The sequence below is a fragment of the Lithobates pipiens genome, unplaced genomic scaffold (genome assembly GCF_037356315.1).
Source record: "Lithobates pipiens isolate NorthernLeopardFrog02 unplaced genomic scaffold, aLitPip1_a1.2 Scaffold_16, whole genome shotgun sequence".
NCBI lineage: Eukaryota > Metazoa > Chordata > Amphibia > Anura > Ranidae > Lithobates > Lithobates pipiens.
In genome coordinates this window covers 80,860,560-80,885,090 of record NW_027507748.1, presented here as the reverse complement: position 1 = coordinate 80,885,090, position 24,531 = coordinate 80,860,560, and the positions used below count along the sequence as shown (strand labels likewise).

General features: G+C 44.4%; 1 protein-coding gene across 1 annotated transcript in view; it reads right to left on the bottom strand.

Annotated features, from left to right (window-relative positions):
- Window positions 1-7,372: 7,372 nt before the first annotated feature.
- BTG3 (BTG anti-proliferation factor 3) overlaps window positions 7,373-24,531 on the bottom strand; it is a 48,552-nt gene continuing 31,393 nt past the window's right edge. The window contains exons 4-5 of the mRNA XM_077480056.1: window positions 15,576-15,783; window positions 7,373-8,476 (exon numbers count right to left, since the gene is read on the bottom strand). Coding sequence (XP_077336182.1) covers window positions 8,252-8,476; window positions 15,576-15,783 — 433 coding nt within the window. The 3' untranslated portion in view covers window positions 7,373-8,251. The remainder of the gene's footprint in view (window positions 8,477-15,575; window positions 15,784-24,531) is intronic.

Here is a 24,531-nt window from a genome sequence, read left to right as displayed (position 1 = left end):
CAGCTGCAAGTCGCTTGGGGTATGTCTATCAGTTTTGCACATCGAGAGACTGAAATTCTTGCCCATTCTTCCTTGCAAAACAGCTCGAGCTCAGTGAGGTTGGATGGAGAGCATTTGTGAACAGCAGTTTTCAGCTCTTTCCACAGATTCTCGATTGGATTCAGGTCTGGACTTTGACTTGGCCATTCTAACACCTGGATACGTTTATTTGTGAACCATTCCTTTGTAGATTTTGCTGTATGTTTGGGATCATTGTCTTGTTGGAAGATAAATCTGTCCCAGTTTCAGGTCTTTTGCAGACTCCAACAGGTTTTCATCCAGAATGGTCCTGTATTTGGCTGCATCCACCTTCCCCTCCATTTTAACCATCTTCCCTGTCACTGCTGAAGAAAAGCAGGCCCAAACCATGATGCTGCCACCACCATGTTTGACAGTGGGGATGGTGTGTTGAGGATGATGAGCTGTGTTGCTTTTACGCCAAACACATAGTTTTGCATTGTGGGCAAAAAGTTCGATTTTGGTTTCATCTGACCAGAGCACCTTCTTCCACATGTTTGGTGTGTCTCCCAGGTGGCTTGTGGCAAAGTTTAGACGAGACTTTTTATGGATATCTTTGAGAAATGGCTTTCTTGCCACTCTTCCATAAAGGCCAGATTTGTGCAGTGTACGACTGATTGTTGTCCTATGGACAGACTCTGCCACCTCAGCTTTAGTTCTCTGCAGTTCATCCAGAGTGATCATGGGTCTCTTGGCTGCATCTCTGATCAGTCTTGTCTGAGCTGAATGTTTAGAGGGACGGCCAGGTCTTGGTAGATTTGCAGTGGTCTGATACTCCTTCCATTTCAAAATGATTGCTTGCACAGTGCTCCTTGGGATGTTTAAAGCTTGGGAAATCTTTTTTGTATCCAAATCCGGCTTTAAACTTCTCCACAACAGTATTACGGACCTGCCTGGTGTGTTCCTTGGCCTTCATGATGCTCTCTGCACTTTCAACAGAACCCTGAGACTATCACAGAGCAGGTGCATTTATACAGAGACTTGATTACACACAGGTGGATTCTATTTATCACCATCAGTCATTTAGGTCAATATTGGATCATTCAGAGATCCTTGCTGAACTTCTGGAGTGAGTTTGCTGCACTGAAAGTAAAGGGGCCAAAATTATTTTGCACACACCACTTTTCAGTTTATTTGCTAAAAAAGTTTAAATTATCCAATACATTTCATTCCACTTCACAATTGTGTCCCACTTGTTGGTGATTCTTCACAAAAAAGACCAAGTTAGACTTACCGGTAACTTGTTTTCCAGAAGTCTTTCAGGACAGCACCTGAGAGATAGCGACTCCACCCTCCTCGTTAGGAAACACCTTCTTCCTCCAGACTTTAAAGGGAGGCGCCTCCCTACCACACATCAGTTGTAGAAGAGAACCTCCGGCCCCGGCTGGAACACATAAACACATACGTTAGTCACAGCGTAGCATAATATAATACCATAGGGCGGGATGCTTGCTGTCCTGAAAGACTTCTGGAAAACAAGTTACCGGTAAGTCTAACTTGGTCTTTCCCAAGGCGTCTTTCAGGACAGCACCTGAGAGGATAACAGAGACTTACCCCTTAGGGCGGGACAACAGCTTGCAGGACCTTTCTGCCAAACGCCTGATCGCTGGCAGAAGTGAGATCCAGTCTATAATGTTTCACAAATGTGTGAAAACTCGACCACGTCGCCGCCTTGCAGATCTGCTCAGGGGTGGCACCAGCTCTCTCTGCCCACGTAGACGCCAGAGCTCTGGTTGAGTGTGCACAAATTCTTGCTGGAGGAGATAACCCTGCCTGGGAATATGCCTCTGAGATAGCTAATTTCAGCCATCTAGCTAAAGTAACTTTAGAAGCCTGAAAACCCTTTTTTCTTCCTGAGAAAAGTACAAACAGTGAATCTGAATGCCTGAAGGACTCCGTCCTTTCTAAATAACTCAGCAGAGTCCTTCTGACGTCCAAAGTATGGAAAGAAGTCTCCTTATTTCCTTTGGGGTTAACACAAAACGTTGGCAGTACTATGTCCTGTATACGGTTCTGAACTGAAGCTACCTTCGGTAAGAATTTTGCATCTGTTCTAAGAATAACTCTGTCAGGAAAAATGGAAAGATATGGTTCTTTAATTGACAGAGCATTTAGCTCACTGATCCTGCGTGCAGAGACAATGGCAATCAGAAACACGTTTTTTAATGTGAGAAACCTAAGGGAAGCCTCCACAAGAGGCTCAAAAGGCCCTTTTGTTAGAGACTGTAGGACTACCGACAAATCCCATCTAGGAAAAACCTTAACAGGAGCTGGCCTAGATCTTTTAAGAGCTCTAAAGAACCTGATCACCAGCGGATCTGAGGCCACAGATCCTAAGGAGCTGCCTTTCAGAAACCAGGCCGTGAGGGCCAGGCTGGCCACTCCTGGATGGTTCACTGGGCCCTGCAACAACAGATCGTGTCTGAGGGGCAGACGCCAACAAGGCTTGATTGCCAGGCCTAGAACTGTCGAAAAACCAAGCCCTTTTTGGCCAAAAGGGCGTGATTAGAATAACTGGTACCTTCTCCCTCTGAATTTTTCTTAAAATTAACGGGATTAACTGAAATGGGGGGAAAGCATAGCAAAGACGAAATTCCCATGGATAAGCTAGCGCATCTGTGCCCAGCGAGCCATCGCGACTGTCCAGGGAAAAGAACTGGGGAACCTGGGCGTTCACCCTTGAGGCGAACAGGTCTACTTCTGGTAAACCCCATTTTCCGGCAATCATTGTGAATACCTCCGGGTTTAGAGACCATTCTGCTTCCCGAATAGCGTTTCTGCTTAGGAAGTCCGCTACCCTGTTTAGATCCCCTTTTAGGTGGACTGCTGATAGGGATAACAAATGTTTTTCCGCCCACCGAAGAATCTCCATGGCCAGTACCTGAAGCGACCTGCTTCTTGTACCCCCCTGTCTGTTTAAATAAGCCACTGCCGTGGCATTGTCTGTTAGGACCTGGACGTGATGGGACTGCAGTTCCTGAACAAACAACTCCAGAGCTAAGGCAATCGCCTTGAGTTCTCTCCAGTTTGAGGACCTTATTGTCTCCTCTTTGGCCCAGGACCCCTGAGTGAAACGTGTTCCTAGATGGGCTCCCCACCCCCAGGAACTGGCGTCGGTTGTTAGTCTTTTCCCGACTGGAAAAGCCCAGACTAACCCTTCCGATAAGACCTCCTGTCTTTTCCACCACCATAGGGACCTTTTTACCTGGGTTGACATTCTCACCTCTGCCTCTAGGGATGCCACTGTGTGATCCCAAGATTTTAGAAGGAAAGCCTGCAGACACCTGAAATGCATTCTTGCCCACTGGACTGCTGGCATTGCTGAAGTCAGAACTCCCAAAGCTGACATAACCTGTCTTACTGTCAGATTTTGGCTGGTCTGTAATAAAGACACTGCACCGGAAATCCTGTCCTTTTTGTCTAAGGGAAGGAAGATTTTTTGCTCCACCGAATTTATTAGAAACCCTAAAAACCGAATCTCCTGAGATGGGTTTAGGGACGACTTTTGGAGGTTCAAAATCCAACCCAACGCCTCCAGATGGCTGCGAGCTTTGCCTAGATTGGTCTGCAATTCCTCGCTGGATGGGGCGAAAAACAGCAGATCGTCTAAATAAGGAATAACTGCGATTCCCTGAAGACGCAGTGGCGCTAAAGCTTCTGCCATTATTTTGGTAAAAATTCGGGGAGATGATGACAGGCCGAAGGGTAGGGCCCTGAACTGGAGATGATGAACCATACCCCCCAACCTCACCGCCAGCCTGAGAAACTTCTGAGACTGGGGAGAGATCGGAACATGTAGGTATGCGTCTTTTAAATCTACTGACGCCATAAAACATCCTGGCGTCAACAGGTTTCTGACCGAAAAAATTGAGTCCATTTTGAACTTCCTGTACCTTATGGACTCGTTTAAAGGTTTTAGGTTGAGAATCAACCGAAACTTCCCTGTCGGTTTCTTTACTAGGAAAACATGGGAATAAAACCCCTCCTGCTGTTCTTGCAGGGGTACCTGTACTACTACGCCCTGTTGCATCAGTTCCTCTAGAGAGGACTTCATGGCCAGGGCCCTTACTGGATCCCGCGGGGTGTTGGTAATCAGGAACCTTTTTGGGGGGTCGTTGACAAACTCGAGTGAGTAACCCTGCGCGAGAGTGGTCAGGATAAACTGATTTGAAGTTATCCCTGACCACTGCCGAAGAAATTCTTGTAGTCTTCCGCCCACCCGCAGAGACGAGTCATTGCGATTTTTCGGCCTGTGTAGGAGGACGGAAGAGAATTCCGCCTCTACCCTTCGGCTTCGGGGCGGACCAACTTTTCCTTCTCCCTTGCAACTTGCTGTCCTGATCCTGAGTTTTTTGAGGTCGAAAAAGACGCTTTGGTACCTGCTTTTTCTTTTTGACCGGAAAGGATCTCTTTTTATCGGCTGTCCTGTCAAGAATATTATCGAGGTCAGAGCCGAAGAGCAAGTCTCCTGAAAAGGGTAACCCACACAGCTTATTCTTTGAAGCCGAGTCACCCGGCCAGGTTTTAAGCCATAAGGCTCTTCTTGCAGCATTAGTTAGAGCTGCTGACCTGGCCGATATCTTAATTGCCTCAGCTGAGGCATCTGCAACATAGGCCACTGCCGTAATCAGGGTAGGAAAAGAATCTAAGATTTCCTGTTTAGGGGAATCTGCAGCTATATGTGACTTTAACTGGTTAATCCAGTATTCTAAATTTCTGGCTACACACGTTGTGGCCATTGCTGGTTTTAAATTGCTCATAACTGATTGCCATGATCTCTTGAGCAAAAGATCCATGCGTTTGTCCATCGGATCTTTCAAAACTCCCATATCCTCAAAGGACAGATCTGTGGACCTTGAAACCTGGGAAAAGGCGGCATCCAGTCTGGGCACCTTGTTCCATACTGCTGCAGGGTCCTCCTCGAAAGGAAAACGCCTTTCGTGGGCTTTGGAGAAAAAGGGCTTTTTCTCTGGATCCTGCCATTCTTTCCTAATGGCCTCAGAGATGACCGGATGAACTGGGAATGTTCGGCCCTTAGGCTCATCCAACCCAGCATACATGCGGTCATGGAGTGATAATTCCTTTTTCTCCTCACTTAAACCAAGCGTAGCATGAATGGCTTTAAGGAGCCCATCGACCTCTTCAAGGGACAGTTTGAATTTAGAGGGGGCTACCTCAGAATCCTCCAACTCCTCTTCCGAATCTTTAACGGAAAGAGCAGTGGACTGCTTTTCCCTATCTGAAGGGTCTTCAGGCAGAGATTCTAACACCGGGATTGAGAGAGACCCCTGGGAAGACTCTGAAGTGGAAGGCTGACTAGCCGCCGGGTTTGCTAGTGAGTCACGAAAATTCTGGATCGTGGCGTACAGCTCCTTCTTTACAGAGGCCACCAGATCCTCACACACAGAGGCAGATTCCTCTTTAACTAAAGAAGTAATGCAGGGACTGCATAAGGTTTTCTTCCAATTTTCTCCCAGCTTGGCCCTGCAAGAAGGACATCTTTTCTTTGGGTCAGAGCTCTTAGCCTATGAAGAAAAAGACAAAAAAGGGAAAAAAAAAAACCAGGGAACCCTTAGTGAGACCCAGTCTCAGCTTTGATAGGGATCACCACACAGGTGCACTGAGAAGAAACCAGTCAGCTTCTAGTGCCCAGACAGGCCCCTTGCCACCAGGGGGGAAAAAAGAAAGGAGAGAGCGAGACCAAACGCCAGGAAATAGAAAAAGAAAGGCAGACTTTAACTGCTGCCTCTTACCTGGGCCTTGCTGGTGCCTGTGCCTGTCCCCACCGCTGCAGACGCTGAATCTTCCATAATCAGCTGTGCAGAGATCCACTTGTGGCTAAACGCCGCCTCCGGAGTCACGCCGTGCAGCTGCACCGGACCGGAAGCGGAAATAGGCACCAGCACCTGTCCTCCCTCCTCCCCCCTGCGTCCACGCCGGAAACGACGTTTCAGCTGACCCGATGACCCGCTCTGTCACTTCCGGCGCGACCGCCGAAAACAAACATGGCGGCGGCACACGCGCGCCGCCGCGCCTACGAACGTGCGGGCCACCGAGTCTTCGGCTCTCTCCGAGCACAAGAGGGGAAGAGGAGCCCGCTTGCTACCGCTGACGAGGCGTGGGTAGGTCGGGAGGACAGCGGGTCTCTAAAGGAGGAAAAAAAGGGAAAGAAGCCTAGTCCCTCAGGAACACCTAAGAGAAACAGACTCCTTCCCAAAAGGTGTTCCCTCCGGGCCGGAGGAAACACAAAAACTGATGTGTGGTAGGGAGGCGCCTCCCTTTAAAGTCTGGAGGAAGAAGGTGTTTCCTAACGAGGAGGGTGGAGTCGCTATCTCTCAGGTGCTGTCCTGAAAGACGCCTTGGGAAAATAAAATTTTATATCTTTATGTTTGAAGCCTGAAATGTGGCAAAAGGTTGAAAAGTTCAAGGGGGCCGAATACGTTCGCAAGGCACTGTATGTGCACTTGGGACTAAAACTCCCCCCCCCCCCCCCCCATTTAATTTGTCACATTGTTTGATGCTAATGATTTACAGTGCAGCACTTTGTGTATGTTCATTCCATTTTGGTGACCAATATTGTACTAATGTGTTTGCAGCTTGAATATTTTGGTAGCTGACAACAAGCGCAGTATTTTCCTGTTTGCAATTATACCCAATTGCTCTGCCCCCTAGACTCAACTAGCACGGACCCTTGCATTACAAGGGCTGAGGGGGGATGGGTTATGGAGAAGGTGCACTGAAAGGTTAGGTGTTGTATTAGTGATTACAGAGCTGCATTAAAACCCAACCCTGGTAATTGTACATCAGTAAATGCAAGGAGTGTAAAGACTTGGATTTTACCTAGTACCAGCCTCTTGCCGTCCTTGTATAGCTGGGAGTGAGAGGTAGAAAGAGTAAAGAAGCTTCTTGCAGGACTTTTTTTTTTTTGACGCCCTGCCAGAGTAGTGCCTCAGTGTGAAAGCGTTCGGGCTTTCACATTGGGATTGCAGATGAGGCTTCTTTCAGGTGCTTTTTTTTTTTTTTTAAACACTAAAGCGCCTGAAAAACACCCCAGTGTGAAAGGGGTCTTACTGTTCAGTCACAGGCTGGGGGTAGACACAAACTGAGGATCTCTAGAGGCGCAAAAAAAAAAAAAAAAAAAAAAAAAAAAAAAAATACTACAAGGGGGAAATTTATACATTAAAAAGGCAAATGCTGCAAAAGCGGGGTCATTTTAGATCTTTTTTGGCTGGAGTTCTGATGTAAAGCCCACTAGTAGTAGTGAAGATGTCATCTCATAGCTTGGAAATTGGGAAATGATACACGATCTAGGAGGTGCGGTGTTAATTCAACAACTTTTATGTAGTATTATATCAGTGTGTTACAAAAATACATAAATATGATACAAATAGCATCTTTGTAACATCTGCTCAATCATTTCAACATGGTTCAATGTTGCTGCAATACATTATTTTTATTATATTATTTCTATTACAATAAAATGACATTTATTAGTCTAATACATAAAATATTAAATTGAGCTTGAAAATAAATATTTGGTATAGAAACTTCCAGGACAACAATTGATTAACATGATTTTGTGCAAGTCACAATATATAAATATTAAAAAATACCCAGGCACTTCACTAGAACCCCAACAAGAGTGCTTCTCAAATTACTTCTACAAAAAGTGCAACAAATATTGTAAAAAAAAAAAAAAAAATGCTTATGCAGTTTGGTCCAGCTTCAATGCATAGAGATGTATTCATGGTGTAGTGAATGCACCCTGAACTACACATTATCTCTATGGTGGCAACATACAGTTCTGCAGTTTGGACAACTCCTTGTGTTAACATGAGGCAAAGTGAGTGAATGACAGAATTCTTCAATCTGCTTGGAACATCATTGCAGTAATCCAGGAGGCACTGCAACCCCAGGCAGGACGACCACAGTCCAACCACTGCAAAATTACCATTGGCCAAAAGATGATGCCGTTAGAAAAATAAAGTCTTGATATATGTTGCTGGAGGAGGAAGAAAAAAACCCTCCATGTACTACAAAAAAAAAAAAAAAAAAAAAAAAAAAGTGCTAAATAAAAAAGGGGGGGTTATAATTGCTTGGGAAATAGTGCACTTAGGGCAACACAAGTAGTTAGCATTTTAACCTGTGTTACACACGTGTACACGCCCATCCATATTGTGACTACACTTCATCCTTAGGCCAAGCACTGACGGCCAGCACTCAGCATATGTAGATTAGTCCAGTGGTTCTGTTCATTCTGCATCATAGGCGGCATCCACGGTACTTGCCCATATACCTTATTCCTTCCTTGTTGATAGCTAGGCACAAACTGTGGCTGATACTGGAAATGGGAATTCTGCCTTCTCTTTGGGTTCTTGTTCCAAGCAGGAAGAGTCAGTTGTGGCACAAATTCAGGCACCTGGACAAAGATAAATACAGAAAATAAAAATCAAGAATGTAAAGGAAACTAGTCAAGACAGATGCTGGCTAAGTTTTTCTTGAGTCAGGACACTGGTATGCAGACTCCTGGTAATGGAACTAAAGGGTCAGAATGATGAGCAGGCATTTGCCCTCAGTCACTAGACAAAAAAAATAAATAAAAAAAAGCTACACTTTCTTTCCAATGGCCTGTCTAAGTGCCACTGCTTCAGTGCTCCCTGGCAGCTACCAGTAGCTAAACTTTTGGATGAGAGTGGTTTTCTGCCACACACTTTCATTTCCTTGAGTACCTGCAGTTGTCAGGAAGCAGTGAAGCGCATGCATTTCACGATGGGCCAAATTAAAATGTATGGAGCTTGTTTTGGTGAGACCCTGTAATGAGGTCACTGTGAAGTTTCCATTATAGCAGTGGTCATCAACCCTGTCCTCAGGGCCCACTAACAGGCCAGGTTTGTAAGATAACTGAAATACATCACAGGTGATATCATTTACTGCTCAGTGATTACAGAATTCTAGTCTGCATCTCCCCAAGGTAATACATAAAACTTGGCATGTTAGTGGGCCCTGAGGACAGGGTTGATGACCACTGCGTTATAGGAATGGTCTGTCTCATGTAATCTCATCATTGTATGCAGGTCTGGCGTAGTGATATAGATATACACACACACACACAAAAAGTAGTAGGTGAGATGCACACGGTCAGTGAAACAAGTGTGCCAGCAAAATCGAGTCTGTCCCAAAGACTCAATATAAAAAAGCAGAAAAGGGATTGCGACACAAAAGTTAATTTTGTTTGTGCAGCAATCGTGTGTGTGGGTATATATATATATATATATATATACACATATACACATACACACACACATACACATACACACACACCACACTAAAAATAACCTGTTACGCGTTTCTGATGGTACAAACTCCAGGAGTGACATCTTGATCCTTCTATCACAACTTTCTGGCTTACGGATCTTGCATGTGCCTATCACCATATGTTCTACCACCCAATCTACCACTACATACAGTACAGCCGTGGCCAAAAGTTTTGAGAATGACAATTATTAATTTTCACTGTCTGCTGCTTCAGTGTTTTTCGATCTTTTTGTCAGATGTTAGTATGGTATACTGAAGTATAATTACAAGTATTTCATAAGTGTAAAGGCTTTTATTGACAAAATTATATTCAGTTTATGCAAAGTGTCAATATTTGTACTGTTGATCCTTTTTCAAAGGCCTCTGCAACTCGCCCTGGTATGCTGTCTAATCAACTTCTGGGCCACATCTGACTGATGACAGCCCATGCTTGCATAATAAATGCTTGGAGTTTGTCAGAATTGGTGTTATTTTTGTTCACCTGTCTCGAGGATTGAGCAGAAGTTCTCAAATGAGGGGATGGACCCAAAATTGATGTTTTGTTCCCTAAGCTACTTAGTGATCACTTTTGCCTTATGGCAAGGTGCTTCATCATGCTGGAAAGGCATTGTTCCTCACCAAACTGTTGTTGGATGGTTGGCAGAAGTTGCTCTCGGGGGACGTTTTGTTTCTTTATTCATGGCTGTGTTCTCAGGCAAATATCGTAAATGAGCCCACTGAGATGCAACCCCACACATGAATGGTCTCAGGATGCTTTACTGTTGGAATGACACAGGACTGATGGTTGCGCTCATCTTTTCTTCTCCAAACAAGGTTTTTTTCCCCGATGCCACAAACAATCGGAAAGGGGGTTCAGAGAAAATGACTTTACCCCAGTCCTCAGCAGTCAAATCCCTGTACCTTTTGCAGAATATCATGCTTTCCCTGAGGTTTTCCTGGAGAGAAGTGGCTTCTTTGCTGCTGTTCTTGACACCAATCCATCTTTCAAAAGTCTTCGCCTCACTGTGCATGCTGATGCATTCACACCTGCCTGCCATTCCTGAGCAAGCTCTGCACTGGTGGTGCCCCGATACCTCAGCTCAATCAACTAGGTCCTGGCGCTTGCTGGGCTTTCTCGGGCACCCTAAAGCATTCTTAAATGCAGTGGAAATTTTTTATGGGATTAAATTCCTTTTCATGGCAAAGAGGGACATTGCAATTAATTGGATCACTCTTCATAACATTATGGAGCATATGCAAATTGCCATCATAAAAACCTGAGGCAGCAGACTGAAATTTTACATTCTCAACACTTTTGGCCACAACTGTATATCATATTTGTCCTACCACCTAATATACATATGCTTGTTCCTGGTCAAGGGCTTAGCAAGGATAAGTCCAACAGTCCTGAAGCTTCGCCCTTCAAAGACAATTCCCATATTTTTGCCACTACAGGTTCCCTTTATGATGCCCTTCAGTGATCTCATGTCCATCAGATTTCTTATGGTTACAGGATACAGAATGTTTATTAGGAATTGATTTGTCTACACCAAGCTCTTTCCAGGCGGCAGCCTCACACCACACTGCTGTACAAAGGCAGTCCTCTACATACAGCTTATTTTAGAACCAGTTACTGCTGTTGCTTAGGAGCAAAATGAGCCTGACATTCAAATGCAAAAAAAAAAAAAAAAAAAAAAAAAAAGGAAAATGAGAAGATATGAGATTTAACCACTTCCCGACCAGCGCACGACGATGTACGTCGACAGAATGGCACGGGCAGGCATATTGGCGTACATGTACGTCCAATATTCGTTGCCGCCGTGCCGTCGGGAGCGCGCCGCCGGCGGCGCGCTCCCGCGCTGGTCGGGACCCCCGTGAGTCCGGTCGCGGGACCCGCGGACTCGATCGCCGCGGGCATCCCCGCGATCGTCTCACGGAGCGGCCGAATGGAGGAAATGCTGTATAAACATTTTCCCATTCTGCCTAGCAACTAGTGACGCTGATCTCTGCTCCATGTGATTGGAGCAGAGATCAGTGTACACTAAATGAAAGCCCAACCCCCCCACAGTTAGTAACACACCCCTAGGAACACTTAACCCCTACACTGCCACCCACTGGTTAACCCTTTCACTGCCAGTGTCATTTACACAGGAATCACTGCATTTATATAGCAGTGATTACTGTATAAATGACAATGGTCCCAAAAATGTGTCAAAAATGTCCGATGGGTCCCCCACAATGTCGCAGTCACAATAAAAATCGCAGATCGCCGCCATTACTAGTAAAAAAAAAAAAAAATTATTATTAATAAAAATGCTATAAAACTATCCCTATTTTGTAAACGCTATAACTTTTGCGCAAACCAATCAATCGCTTATTGCGATTTTTTACCAAAAATATGTAGAAGAATACATATCGGCCTAAATTGAGGGAAAAAAATGTTTTTTTATATATTTTTGGGGGATATTTATTATAACAAAAAGTAAAAAATAATGCGTTTTTTTCAAAATTGTCGCTCTATTTTTGTTTATAGCGCAAAAAATAAAAACCGCAGGGGTGATCAAATACCACCAAAAGAAAGCTCTATTTGTGGGAAAAAAAGGACGTCAATTTTGTTTGGGAGCCACGTCGCACGACCGCGCAATTGTCAGTTAAAGCGACGCAGTGCCGAATCGCAAAAAGTGGTCTGGTCTTTGACCAGCAAATTGGTCCGGTCTGAAAGTGGTTAAACATGACCTCAGCTCCATTTTCTGCACAGCTTGTCAACTATTCCTTGCACAGTAAAGTGCATAATGGAAGAGTGCAAAAACGGTTTGTGGCCAGTGTGGTAAATTGGTGTCCCTACACACCAGCCTTATAAAAGAAAAATGTACGTCTTTCACTGCCAGGCCTGTATGCCATACAAACCTCATTTCTCCCTCTCCTACAAGCCATGGTCACTACAATGACCATAAACGCATAGCAAAATTTATAGCAGACTGTGCTGAACAATTCTATAATTCTGATTACAACCCACTGATAAGTTATTAACCTCAGATATGACCGCCCCAGCCTCCCCTCCACAAAAAAAATTATATTATATATTAGTAAAACTTAGTGACTTTTGGGGGACGGCAACCCCGCCTTGGTACACCCGCACTCAGCCTCTCCGCGTCTCTGTGCAGGCGATCCCCTCGATGTCATTTGAGATGTAGCAACTGCACGAATAGAGCTGTTGCTCCCAATTTTACATCCATGTAGGTCCGCATGCATGTCCCTGACCCAACACTGTCTGCGTTCGGGGTGGCGACCCACGCGGATGTCAGATTGGAAACAGCAGCTATGCCTGTGCAGCTATTGCATCCCAATTGACATAAATGGGACTGCCTGTACACGGATGCACGGAACACCTGTAAGTTATGTTGCGTTTATGTGCGCTAGTAATGATTTTAGTGTATTTGCGTGAGTCTTGCGGGGCCCAAAAAAAATCTGTAGAATTTTTTTTATTCTACAGGTCATGGGCTTTCAGAAAATGTCTAGTTTGAGGGGCTCTTTTCAAATTCTGAAAACTGTAAGTGAAAAATGGTAACCTTCGGATTTTGAGTAAATTGTTTATTTACAGTTTTGCGTACCTTCAGGTTTCACCATTTAACAAAAAAGGTGCAATTTTAAAATATCTACAAATATTTGTTTTTAACTCAATACAGTTTTAACTTTTATATTTACTAGGAATTTTGTACATTTTGCCATGTATGAATCCGCTATTAAAAAAATTAGTGTATTTTTAGATAAAATATTGTTTTGATAAACATTTGCACAAATATCACAGTGCCTTAAAAATCAGTAGCACCGTCTTTAGTCTACTGGCCATGTGCTTTTGGAAAATGTATGGTTTGGGGGGGACTTTACAAACTCTGAAAGCTGCAAGTGAAAAAGGAAAACGTCAAAATTTTTTTAAGAAATTTAATTAAATTTAAAGAAATTTTTGCTTATGTCCAATTTTCACTATTTCTCAAAAAGGTGCAATTGAAAATTTACAAATATTTGTTATTCATTAACTCAATACAGGTTAAGCTTTTATATTTAGTAGTAATTTAGCAGGAAATTTGTAAAATTTCCTGTTTATATCTGCGAAAATTTTAGGACATTTTTCGCAAATATATTGTTCGATAAACATTTGCACAAATATCATGGGGCCTTAAAAAAACAGTAGTACTTTTTATTCTACTGATCCTATGACTTCAGAAAATATGGTTTGGGTGGGGTCATTAAACTCTGAAAGCTGTAAAGGGAACAATGAAATCTTTCAGGATTTTCAGAAACATGATTTACATTTTTGTATACGTTCAGTTTTTTTCAACATTTTGCAAAAAGGCGCAATTTAAAAATTACAAATATTTGTTATTTGTTAATGCAATACGGGTTAGCTTTTATATTTAGTAGGAATTTTGTAAAATGTACTGTTTATCTGCGAATGATTTTAGGGATTTTTAAAATGAAAATATTGGTTTTGATTAACATTTGCGCAAATATTGTGCCCTAAAAAGCCATGGCACCTTATTTGTATTGTACCGGTCATATGCTTCAGAAAATAGATGTTTTTTTTGGGGGGGGGGGGGGGGGGGGTCTTAAACTCTGAACGCTGTAAGGGAAAATAAAGCAATGGAAAATTGCTTCCATCCGAGTGTACAAATGGAGCACAGGGACTGGCAGCAAAAAAAGGGTTATATGCTAGTACATGTTTAGCACAAAAAAATTGGTCAAATACAGACAGACAGACACACATCTCCTAAATGTTCTTATTTTGAAGCAGACTTTGTAAAAGGGTTACATTTTGTTTTAAATGTGGATAGTTTATGGACAGGGTTTCATGGATAGGGCAGGAGTTTTAATGCCTCTTGTCGTTTTTAAAAATGTTGGCAGGCACTGTCTATGCAATAATGATGGTTAACTGAAAGGAATCATCAGCCATTTGGTCCTATATGCTAAACAGGGTCCAAACTGCTCTGAAATGATCAAACAGCTAGCTAGATTGGAGTAATAAGTTTAGGGGTAGTGTAATTGTGTCGTGCTGGTCTTATACTGTCCGTTTGTAAGTTGCAGGGGAGCCAGTATTGCTGTCCAGAAAGCACTTGGTTTAGGGCCTCTTTCACACTAGATCCACTTCACTCTGCATTTATACCATTTTGACTGTACATTTAAGATATGGCCTCCTTTTAACCAGTTTATGTTTTTTTTATTGTACTACTAAAGCTGTATTTGTTTGTAATTTTAAATTTTGTGTGAAGTGACACTCACTACATCTCCCAACGTCAATCTCCTATTTTTGAAAGCTTGGAGTGTTTTTTGCTTTATTTTAAGTATATACACTTGAGGGATGGTGTCCATCTTTTTGCGTACACAGTCCTTCCACCCACGTACATATAGACCCTTTCAAACTAGTGGCTGGCTGTAAAACACATTATATCATGCCTTACTGCAAGGGAAAGTAGTGCGCAAAACAAAATGCTTGCCAGGTAGAAGCCAGGATTGAACATACTTCCGCTGAGCCCAGGATGTCATGGACACACCTTAATGCGGAGGAGGGGAGTGGCACTGCACATCTCATGTGAGCATCCTTCAGAAAGGATTGCTCAACACCGATGTAGATGTCACTGGACTGGCCAGCAGGCAGCTGAAAGACCCCTTTCACACAGGCAGTTTTCAGATGTTTTAGCGCTAGAAATAGCACCTGAAAACCGCATCCCATTAATTTCAGTGTAACTTCACAACCGGCGGTGTGCTTGTGGGACATCAGGTGAAGTCCTGCAAGCAGCATCTTTGGGGCTGTTTAGGAGCGCTGTATCTAGCGATCCCAAAACGCCCTGCCTATTGAAATGAATATGCAGCACTTTTAAAGTGCCTGAAAAGCGATTTGGCAGTGCCACAACACTGGCTCTTTTAACACCTTGTTTGGGATGCTAGCGGCCGAAAAGCGCAGCTTACACAGAGCTAAAGTGCTGCTAAAATGAGCAGCCAACTCCGCCACGGTGTGAAAGGGTTCTAAAAGGTAGGTATGAAAAAAAAAAAAATAAATAAATAAAAAAAAAACACCACACACCCCCCCACCCAACTAGTCACACAATTAGTTTAGATTATGTAGCCAACCTTTAGCCCATCCCTCCCTAAAGGTGATTATACTGTTAGATCAATAACCCCCAAGCATGCAAAAAAACAAAAAAAAAAAAACGGATTCATTCAAATACCTGGTAGATGTCACATGTTCTGGGTATTACTGGAGTGGGTGCGGTGTTTTTATGACTTATATACACTTCATCTTCTGATGAAGATCCGGAATGGTAATCGGATGTAACTTTGTCCATGGCATAATTCACTTTCTGAGAAATCTCCATCTTTTCATCATCTTTGCTGTCAAAGCTGGCCACCACAAAAGAGGGGTTCTTCTCTCCATACCTAGTATGACAAGAAAGTAAAACAGCCGTAAACAGACAACGCAATCATTACCACTGGATAGCGGTCAGAGCTTTTACACCCTACCATTCCCACTCTGCCCAAACATGGATAGACTTTAGCTATATTGGTAATAGCAGAACATATCCTAAGCAGGATCCTGGTTGGTAGGAACATTGATTGTTCCGTCTGTGGAAAAAGAATTATGAAGTAATTTTTTACACCAGGAATGTATTAGGACTTAGGCCAGCTTTTGATAGGAAACCTGTAAAAAAAAAACAAAAAAAAAAAAGAAATTCCTATTTTCGGAACACCACAGGGTCGATTTACTCAAACTGGAATGCAAAATCTGGTGCAACTGTGCATGGTAGCCAATCAGCTTCTAACTTCAGCTTGTTCATTAAAGAGTTACTAAAACCAGTACTATGAAAACAGTTCAGGCGCGCGCCCCCCCACCCCAGTTTATACATCTTTTTACATTAAAAAAATGGCACTATATACCTTTATGGATGATCTGTATGCCATGGTTACATAATAAACTGCAGTTTCTCCAGTGCTGAGATTTCAGGAAGGAGAGATCCACTGCAGCCTGTATACACGCCCACATGTGTGATGTCAATATCATGTGACCTGGCTATCTGAGAACAACTGTTCTCTCCAGCATAAAAGACAACTGAGCATGTGCAAGTCAGCTACTTTGCCTGTGTTAACCGGTGTTCTGGCAAAATACCGTCCGGGCATCGTATACTGTCCGCCCCGTACTGCGCAGGCGCAGCGCTTGCGTAGTACGGAGCAGAAGGAGCTTCGGAAAATCTCAGAAGATGAACGGCGCCTGCTCCGTGAGTGGAGGTGGTAGCCCCACCATCCAAGTGCACATAGGGCTGCCGATATTAGAGGGCCTCTCGCGGGCTCGTTTCGCTGGGCACGGCCTCTCTATGCTCTGCTCTTTTTATTCTAACTATGTCCACTTGGATGGTGGGGCTAGAACCTGGACTCGGTGCAGGCGTCGTTCATCTTCAGCTATTTTCGGAATCTGTGTGTGCTTTGTACTGCGCATGTGCAGTACACAGCGGACACTATCCGATGGGGGACACAATATGATTAGGACATCGGCCTCCCACCTCACACACAAAACACACACACACAAAAAACGCACACACACACACAAAACGCACACACACACACAAAACGCACACACACACACAAAACGCACACACACACACACACACAAAACGCACACACACACACACACACACAAAACGCACACACACACACAAAACGCACACACACACACAAAACGCACACACACACACAAAACGCACACACACACAAAACACACAAACCTGGAAGCGGATTGGTTTCTATGCAGAGCGGCACCAACCCCAATGTCACCTGCTGATCAAAGTTCAAAATACTCTAGGCATATATAGAATTGCAGCTGGCAGGGAACATTTTACAAGCAAATGCTTATTTAGAGGATTTGCACCAACAAACTAAACTAGGGCATTACAGCAGGCCTAGACATGTCTCACCCAAAAATAAGCACTATGCAAACTGCATACTGTGCGAGACAGGCTGAGCCAAGAGGTCCTTAATCACACTGCAGCAGGAGTGGGTGCGTTGGTGCCAGTCTTTATCCCAGTAGGTGCTTTCAAGGGTGCTGTTGATACAACTCGGGGCACACTTTAAGATTGCACTGACTGAAAACTATTGCAGGGGGCATGCTCTGAAATCCTGGAGTTACTGTTGGGAAAAACTGGTACCAGAGTCAGTCCATCAAAACTAAGCACCCCTAGTTGGACCCGGGCCCTATATAATACACAGCAAGGGATTCTTCAACATTGAACACACCTTTAATGTGGTTTCCTCTCTTTTAAGCACTTTCATAGTAACAGAGAACACAAGCCGGATTGTAGATGGTTTCCTATAGGGACTACAGATGGTTTGGCAATGTGCCTCCCAGTCCCAGCTCACACAGCCTTCGCTTCCACTGATCACAGCTACTTACAAGCCTTTAATCTCCTGGCATAACTCTAAACTTATAATCTATAGATATAGAGATATTTTTTTTTTTTTAGATCCTCAGAGTGCCATGCTGAACTTCCAGTGACCAGTAAGAGAGCGATAACACCAAAATTGAACACACCTGCTCCCCATTCACACCTGAGACCTTGTAACACTAATGAGTCACATGACACAGTAGAGGACAAATGGCCAATTGTGCCCAATTTCACTTAGGGGTGTACTCACTCTTGTTGCCAGCGGTTTAGACATTAATGGCTGCGTGTTATTTTGAGGGGACAGCAAATTTACACTGTTATACAAGCTGTACACTCACTACTGTACATTGTAGCAAAGTGTCATTTCTTCAGTGTTGTCACATATCATATAATTCACGAAAATGTGAGGGTTGTACTCACTTTTGTGAGAAACTATATGTTCCATAGCTTAAGACAGTCAGCATCAGGTTGGAAGACCGTAGGCTTGTGTAACCTTTAAAGCGTCCTTTTATCCCATAAAGTGCTAGTATGCGTTGCAGACTTACTTTCAGGATCACCAGGTAAAAATAAAAGATATACTTAAGAAAAAAAAAACTTCTTAGTCACCACATCTAAGAACTAGTAAGCTGCAATATAAATAAAAATCTATGATTTGGGGTTTATTTTCACTTTAAAAATGTAGCCCTTTATTTTTTACACCACCAAGAGAGGTTTAGCATTTAACGTAACAACTGCCTGGGCCAAACTTTCTGGACTCCAGTGAACATTTGTAATGTGGCTGCCAAATACATTGTTACATGCCGTACCTTTCTAATCCGGCCATTATGAGGCTCTGTAAGTGCCACATTACAGAATTTTCCACACAAGAATATTAGATTGAGCAATGTTCCAGGTAGAGGCGGCTGAGCCAGACAAGCAATACAACACACACCAAAAACAGCCATTTCCCCAGAAACAGAGTGTAAGGACATTTGTGTAATTGAAATGCACTTAACAGTTAATTCTCTAGCTACCTCAGAACTACAAGTCCCAGCAGATGACTCACTGGTTTACCCAGAAAACCAAAGTATTAGTGCAACATTCCAGTATACTGCGAGCTAAAATCAGATGACGACTTTCTTAAAATAGATGTTCAGCCAAGTCTCTCTGATTTGTATTGAGTGGAAAAGTAATAGACCGCCAGTCAGCCTTTCACTGCTATACAAGGCTGTTTTAGAGATCTGTCCTCACTTGTCCCGCTGATAACTTTTTACCATGCAGAAAGTGACAGCAACCTTCCCACAGCAATACAGGCAAACAAAAAAAAAAAAAAAACACACACACACACACACACACACACACACACACACACCTTTTCATTAGAAGAGCAGCAGGATGCTTTGAATATGCGACGCAGATTTTCCCGCACTTCCAGTCTTGTGAAGCTTGTCAGCAGGGCATGAGCTGAGGATAGATTGTTCTAACAGAGGCCCAGATAGTAGTAAAATCCCGATAGGTATTCTCATCTTTCCCACTCATTGGCTTGACATACGCTTTAAAGCAGCCTCTCTCAACCTTTTCAACACAGAGGAAACCTTGAAATAGTTCTCCAGTCTTGAGGGAACCCCTGCTACAAATTAGAACGCTACAACTCATGATACATTAGTGTGATGGTCAGTGGGAAGAATGGTCCTTACACTTGTGGTCATTGGGAAGAATTAACTCCTTACAGGTAGCTAAAAAGATCAATGGTGTCAGTGGGAACTTATCTGTACAGGATAACCCTGTAAGGAACCCCCAGCAACCTCTGGAGGAATCCTAGGGGTTCCACGGAAACCTGGTTGAGAATCACTGCTTTAAGGCTTATTCGGGTGGGTGATCAGACTCGTGCTCTGATCTGAGTCACTGTGAGAGAAGAAAAAAATAAAAATAAAAAAAACCACCTCAGGAGCTGCGTGCAGGCAGCCCATAGAAGTGGATGAAGACCCAAAAACTGACATGTGTGCTCTTGGCTCTGAAGAAGGCGGAACATTCTAGAAACAAGTCAGATGGCACAATGGTACTGTCAGGTCACATGACTCCTGCACTGGATGGTGTTCTACCATTTTCTGTAATTTTTATACGTACAATAAACCCTTGATAATGCATTAGGCGTTTGCACCCTCCTGTGTGTTTTTAGTCTCTTCCAAGGAATGGCCAAAAAGGAGGAAGAGACGTGTCCACAACATGCTGAAGCACAAGGGCCCGCTGTGATTTCTGTACAGTGACATGGATACTTTGAGCCATTCCTCTATGCTACAGCCTCTGGGTTTTATACCATTTACTACCACTCCAAGAGCTTCATGTCCGGCCAAGATACCTTAACAATGTGCTCAGTTTTTTCAAATATGTTGAACTTTTATCCCTTCAAAAGATGTCTCTTGTAACTCTCTTCATTGATAGCAGTGGGAGCCAATGAGGAGACAGGGCGGGGCAGAGTCCCATTGTCTGTGTCAAGGGGCCTGGAGAGCCAGGCTTTGCAGTACCCCAAAAGAAGAGGATCGGGGCTGCACTGTGCAAAACAATTGCACAGAACATGCAAGGATAGGTATGTTTGTTATTTTTTTATTTGTGTTAAATAATCATATCAGACCCTAATAACACAGGTATCTATTGTTCTAATGTGTCATGGAAACAGATTTTTTTTTCTCTTCTCTGGCAAAACCTGCTGAGAAGCACAGGAAAATATACGTATATCTCAATGTTTCCCTCTCTTCCATATCTTCATAGAAACATCGAAAAAGATGGCAGAAAAAAAAATAAAAATAAAAAAAAGGGGGGGGGGGGGCGCTGCGTAAGAAAAATGATACAAGTTTTGGTTTACCTTTAATGTCCAAGTATAGATCTTGGTTTGTCCCAAGCACGTTTGAATTCACTTACTGTTGACAGACTCGCTACCTCTGCTGGATGCCTGTTCCAAGCATCTCCCTGTTGGAGGCACAGCAGCCTCGTAGGCAGAAAATAGATTGTTACAGAATGGGATGTTGCTTTTCCCGATTCCTCACTGTGCATCTCAGCAGGCCATAAAACATGACCAAACACTGCTTAGATGAGTTCCTATTTCACTAGATTTCTTTTGGACTTTTTGTAACAGCAAACAAAAAAAGAAAAATTGTAACAATTATTGTTGATGAATTGCAAGAAGCAGCACAACAGGCATACAGTATTCTGCAAGACCATGCAAACGGCAATGCTGACGTACAATGTGCCATTTAGGATACCACATACCGCAGGCAGATTCATGCACAATAACTGATAATGGCTACTACACTGCACATAACATTGACCATGTCTCTATTAAAGAGGTTGTAAAGTCCCAGTTTCACTGCATAAAGGTGAAAAAAAAAAAAAAAAAAAAAAAAAAATAGGATTTTTGTACTCACCATAAAATCCTTTTCCCTAATTCACCGACGACACAGCTCCTCTCTAACTAAATGAGTTTGTTAGCCTGCCATTAGAACTAGGCAAAAATGTTAACACAATACACAGAACTCTAGTCCCGCCCCGGGGGGCAGACCCTGTGCCAACAACCCTCCCTGCTCCCAGGCAGAACTCAGTACGTCAACAAGCAGTATAACGTAGAGAAAAGGAGGGGTGGGTGCCGTGTCAGTCGGTGAATTACAGAGAAAATAATTTTACGGTGAGTACAAAAATCCTATTTTCTCTTATATTCACCGACCGACACAGCTCCTCTATAACTAAATGGGACGTCCCCAAGCAGTGCCAAACGAGGGGTGGGAAAAAAACAGCATTAAAACTTCATCCACCATGGCAAGTGGGAACTAGTGAAACTAAACCCACAAAAAAACAGCAGTGTCATAACCGGGCATTCTCAAGAGAGATCCCCAACACCGCAACCTCTTTTGCGGAAGTAATGCAACAGTGCATTAACAAACAGTACTGCGTTTTATCAAAAAAACAGGAAAAAAAAAAAAAAAAAAACGCAATTTCAACTACACGGCCGCCTGCAAAACTTTGCGGCCAAAACAGGCATCAGCCGATACACTGAAGTCTACCTTGTAGAACTTGGTAAACGTATGGATCAGGTCGCCGCCTTACACACCTGCGCGACAGACGCTTGGTGTCGGAAAGCCCAAGGACGTTCCGATAGCTCTTGTAGAGTGGGCCATGACTGGAAAGGGGGGCACCTGCCCCTTCAAGGCGTAGGCTTGGACTACAAGCTGTCTGATCCACCTGGAAATGGTGGCCGACAAGACCTTGCCCATCTTTGGACCAGCCACCGAAAAAACAGTGAGTCTGACTTCCGAAAGGGAGCCTTGGCAGACAAGTACACCTTCAGAGCCCTAACCACATCGATAGCATGAAGTGCCACCTCTTTGGGGTGCTTCAGCTTAGGACACAACGATGGTAATACAATGTCCTCATTGATATGAAAATCTGAAACCACCTTTGGTAGAAAGGACGGTTGCGGACGCAAAACCACCTTATCCCTGTGGATGACCAGATAAGGCGACTTGCATGACAAGGCCGCCAATTCCAAAACCCTCCTGGCTGATGTGATGGCCACTAGAAAAACCACCTTCTGTGAAAGGCTCAACAGGAGAATCTCCCTGATGTTTTCAAACGGTGGCTTTTGAAGCGCCAACACCAGGTTCAAATCCCATGGGGGTAATAGACGCATCAGAGGGACTACATGTCGCACCCACTGAGCGAAGGTACTCACTAATGAGTGAGACGCCAGGGGTCGCTTAAAAAGGACAGCCAAGGCTGAAGTTTGTCCCTTAATGGTGCTCAACGCCAACTTCTGGTCTACTCCGTGCTGAAGAAACAGCAGGATCCTGGATACAGAAAAAGGAGCGTGGATGCCATCCTTTCTCCTCACACATGGAGATGTAGGCCTTCCAGGTACGATGGTATATCTTCCATGAAGATTTCCACACCTTCAACATAGTAGGAATCACAGAGTCCGACAGACCCCGGTTCCTCAGCACCTGGCTCTCAATAGCCATGCCGTTAAAGCCAGCGATGGTAAAGCAGGGTGAAAGATTGGACCTTGAGACAGGAGGTCCTCTCACAGCGGCAGTCGCCAGGGAGCGTCTGCCACCAGACTCACCGGGTCTGCGTACCGGGGCCGCGTGACGCACCGAGTCTGCGTACCAGGGCCGCTGAGGCCAATCTGGGGCAACCAGGATTACTGGAATGCCCTCAGCTTCCACTCTGCGAAGCAGACGTGGCAACAGTTTCAGTGGAGGAAAGGCGTAGTTCAGCTGGTACTGATCCCACAGAGCCACCAACGCATCTGACACGTCTGCCTACGGATCTCATCCTGGACACGAATCTAGGCACCTTCCGATTGAGACGGGAGGCCAATAGATCCACATCTGGTGTGCCCCATTTCAGACACAGAAGCCTGAATATCTCCGGATTCAATGCCCATTCTCCTGGGTCCAGCATCTGACGACTCAGATAGTCCGCCTGCCAATTTTCCACCCCCAGGATGTAAATGTCTGACAGGGCCGGAACTTGATGCTCTGCCCACCGAAGCATGTGAGCGACGTCCCAAGCAGCGGCTGAACTTCTTGTACCCCCTTGGTGATTTATGTACGCCACAGCCGTGGCGTTGTCGGACTGTATCCTGGTCAGACGTCCTTGAAGACATGTCGACCATGTGTGGAGATACAGCATGATCACTCAACTCAAGCAGATCGATTGGCAACTTGGATTCTTCCGTCAACCAGAGGCCCTGAGCCGACTGAATCCCCATCACTCCACCCCAGCCTGAGAGACTGGCGTCCGTAGTTATCACCATCCATTGCAGAGGAAGGAACAATTTTCCGGACTGAATCACCGGGGACCTCAACCACCAGATCAGAGAATCCCTGAATGGCTGGCTCATCTGGACCCGTCGATCCAGGGACAATGGAGATTTGTCCTATTTTGTCAAAATCTCCCTCTGCAGGACTATGGTGTTGAACTGGGCATAAGGTACTGCCTCGAAGGAGGCTACCATGAGCCCCAGTACTCGCATGCAAAAACATGCGACGACCACTTGCGGTTCATCAGTAGTTTGACCGCAGATCTGAGAGTCTGCAATTTGTCTGAGGGGAGAAAGACCCTCGCTTCCCTGGAGTCCAATAATAAACCCAGGTACTCCAGATGCTGGGTCGGTACAACCATAGACTTTAGGTTCAACAGCCACCCAAATTCTCGCAGTCTGCATGGTGATCGCCACATCCTCCTCTAATTCTGAGGCGTAAGATGCTCTCAGGAGGAGATCGTCTAGGTAACCCACGATCGCGATCCTGTGTTGTCGTAGCAACGACAATACTGGAGCCAGTACTTTGGTAAAGACTCTGGGGGCTGATGCCAGGCCAAAGGGAAGAGCCACAAACTGGTAATGGGCTTCCCCAACTGCCAAAACGCAGAAATTGTTGATGCCGAAGGCATATGGGTATGTACAGGTACGCATCCTGGATGTCCAAAGATGCCAGGGAGTCCCCTTGATGGAGTGCAGCGACTACTGAGCAAACTGATTCTATTTTGAGCCTCCGCACTTTTACAAAGTGATTAAGGGCTTTTAAGTCAAAGATTGGACGTACCCCTTCCTTCTTGGGAACCACAAACAGATTTGAGTAGAACCCCTGGAAGCGTTCCAAATCCAGAACTGATACAATCACCCCCCGATTCAGAAAGTCCCTTACTGCCCCAGCAGGGTCTCCCAGCGAACCGGGGACGCAGGTATGCTGGAGGGGAAGAATCCGTTTGGCGGCCA